The following is a 2,205-nucleotide window of genomic DNA, read 5'->3' as shown; positions in this document are numbered from 1 at the left end:
TTCCTCCATATGTTTCTGCATTTGATTCTTTACTGCAGATGCTTATAATTCAGGGATTTCTTTTTTCATTTTTGATCTGAGTTCCTCTATACTTTTCTGCAGTTGTTTATTTCAGAAGCTCTTGATTCACTGATTTCAGCTGTGTGTTTCCCAATTTTTCTCTGTGCTAGTATCATCTGTACTTGTTATGCCTGGGCCTGGGGTCTGAGATTGCATTTTGCTCATTCTTGTTGTCATTTTGTATAGCACTGTCTTCTGACGTTTGTTGTAGAGCTTTGGTGCAGTTATAACCTTAGCACTTATTGAAATTTGGATGCAGATCTTTCAGGTTTGAGTTTTCAGTTATGCTTTGCTTGGGTCTAGCTTACATGTTTAGCTCCTTCTTTGCACAGCCCTTTGAAGTGAATTTGTTGTGACCCTCTGTGCAACAGTGAAACTGTGGTGCTTCTCTGTTGTGCCCATGTCCCAGTGTGCATAGGAGAGTGCAGAATCTCTCCCATACACTACCTGGGCCTATACTTGGGCTGGGTGGGGTGATGGAGGTTTCCCAAGAGAGCAAGAAAGCATAGCAGAAAGGGTATTTAGAATGGAGCAGAAATGGTCAGGAGCTGGTGCCTGAAGGTCTCACTCACTGGTTTGTTCTAGCGTTGATCCAGGGAGCCATATTAAATTAATTATAACTATATGAAAGGTATTGAACTGGAAGATACTATAACTAGTTCAATGAAAACTCATAAAACATAAACATGAATATGGATCAAGAATATCAATATGAATATACAAGTTTTGGTAAAACTTTGTTTCATTGTAAGACAGAAAGGTAACTGAATCTCTAGCAGAAATGTACCTATTAGTGACTACAACATACATAGATATGTAAAGTAGTTGAGAGACCATGAAAGTCTAGAAGTTAATAAATAACTGAAAACTGTACACTATAGGCAAGGAAAAGTTCCTACTTTAATAACATTTCTGTTAGAATATTAATGTCTAAAAGAAAGATATTTTGCCCACAAAAGGAATGCAGAAAGCAATATAAGTCATAAGAAAAATTGCTGATGTTATAAATATTTAAAAGAGTAATCTGACAAATATGAAAACTAATTATTATCAATATTTAATTGTATAAATGGTAGAAAATGATTTTATTATATTATGGTGAGTGAGATAAATGTAAATCCACTGGACATGTGACTTAGCATGCTTTTGAGTTGCTGAGTATCTACAAAGGAATGTAAGATAGTCAGAGTAAATGCCTGGCTGTAACCAGAGGAGGTAAATGGTGTGCTAATCACCAGGTAATACTCTCATCAAAACAGAAATTTTTCTAGGGCTTTAAAATTTATTATAAGGTTACTGTTCCCTTAAATGATGTATCCAGTTACTGGGGCAACCAGGTTTATATCATGAACATGCACAGACAGAGACCTCAACAGAACTCAGTGGTCACCCATGACATCACAAAGCCATAAGTGTTACAAAGCCAACTCCTGACCAATAAAAACACAGAGCTTCTGTGATCACTGTCAGTTTCAGCAGCTCCTGCCACAGGACAGTACAAGATGGGGCAATTTTTTCAAGCACCATGACTGGGAAGAGAAGAGGGAACAAGTCTTCGAAGCCCAGAAAGAAGGGAATTTCTCGATCTTCCCGGGCAGAACTCCAATTTCCTGTGAGCCGAGTGGAGCGATACCTGAGAGAAGGTGGCTATGCACAGCGACTGTCCTCTACCACACTGGTCTTTCTCACTGGCATCCTAGAGTTTCTGACAGCTAAAATACTGGATCAGGCTGGCAAGGAGGCTCAGGAGAAGCACAAGAAACTCATCACCCCACAGCATCTGGAGACCGTGATAGAGAGAATCCAGCACCTCCATCCCCTTTTGGGGGATGGTATGAAGTCTCTGCTTTATGAGATGGTCCATGCCAAGGACAACTGAGGAGGACTGAGTCTCCAGTTCTGATGATATACTGTCTACATTCTTATCCAGATGCCCAAGTCCCCATCAATTAGAGAGCCCCTGCTATTGTCACCAGCCATGTCAATAAAGTGATAAAACTGATGCCAGTGCTTCTCTCAGTTTCTGTCACTTTTAGTTAGAGGCGTCTATGGGCATCCAGGACGGGCTACCCATTGAAGGTTTGGGGGGGTGGAAGCATCAATGGGAATCTAGGAGGGGCTACAAATTCAAGATTGGAGGATTAG

General features: G+C 40.3%; 1 protein-coding gene across 1 annotated transcript; it reads left to right on the top strand.

Moving 5' to 3' along the window:
- Nucleotides 1–1,585: 1,585 nt before the first annotated feature.
- On the top strand, nucleotides 1,586–1,939 carry LOC101591772 (histone H2A-Bbd type 1-like). Its single transcript, XM_004647575.1, has one exon. It carries the CDS (start codon nucleotides 1,586–1,588, stop codon nucleotides 1,937–1,939), a length of 354 nt encoding a protein of 117 aa, XP_004647632.1.
- Nucleotides 1,940–2,205: the final 266 nt, after the last annotated feature.

This window comes from Octodon degus, unplaced genomic scaffold, assembly GCF_000260255.1.
Source record: "Octodon degus isolate 3935 unplaced genomic scaffold, OctDeg1.0 scaffold00313, whole genome shotgun sequence".
In the NCBI taxonomy this organism is placed as follows: domain Eukaryota; kingdom Metazoa; phylum Chordata; class Mammalia; order Rodentia; family Octodontidae; genus Octodon; species Octodon degus.
This window is presented reverse-complemented; position numbering and strand designations above follow the sequence as displayed.

Bases quoted from the DNA above. Each gene is read 5' to 3' on its own strand.
- LOC101591772 (XM_004647575.1), top strand. From the start codon at position 1,586: ATGACTGGGAAGAGAAGAGGGAACAAGTCTTCGAAGCCCAGAAAGAAG.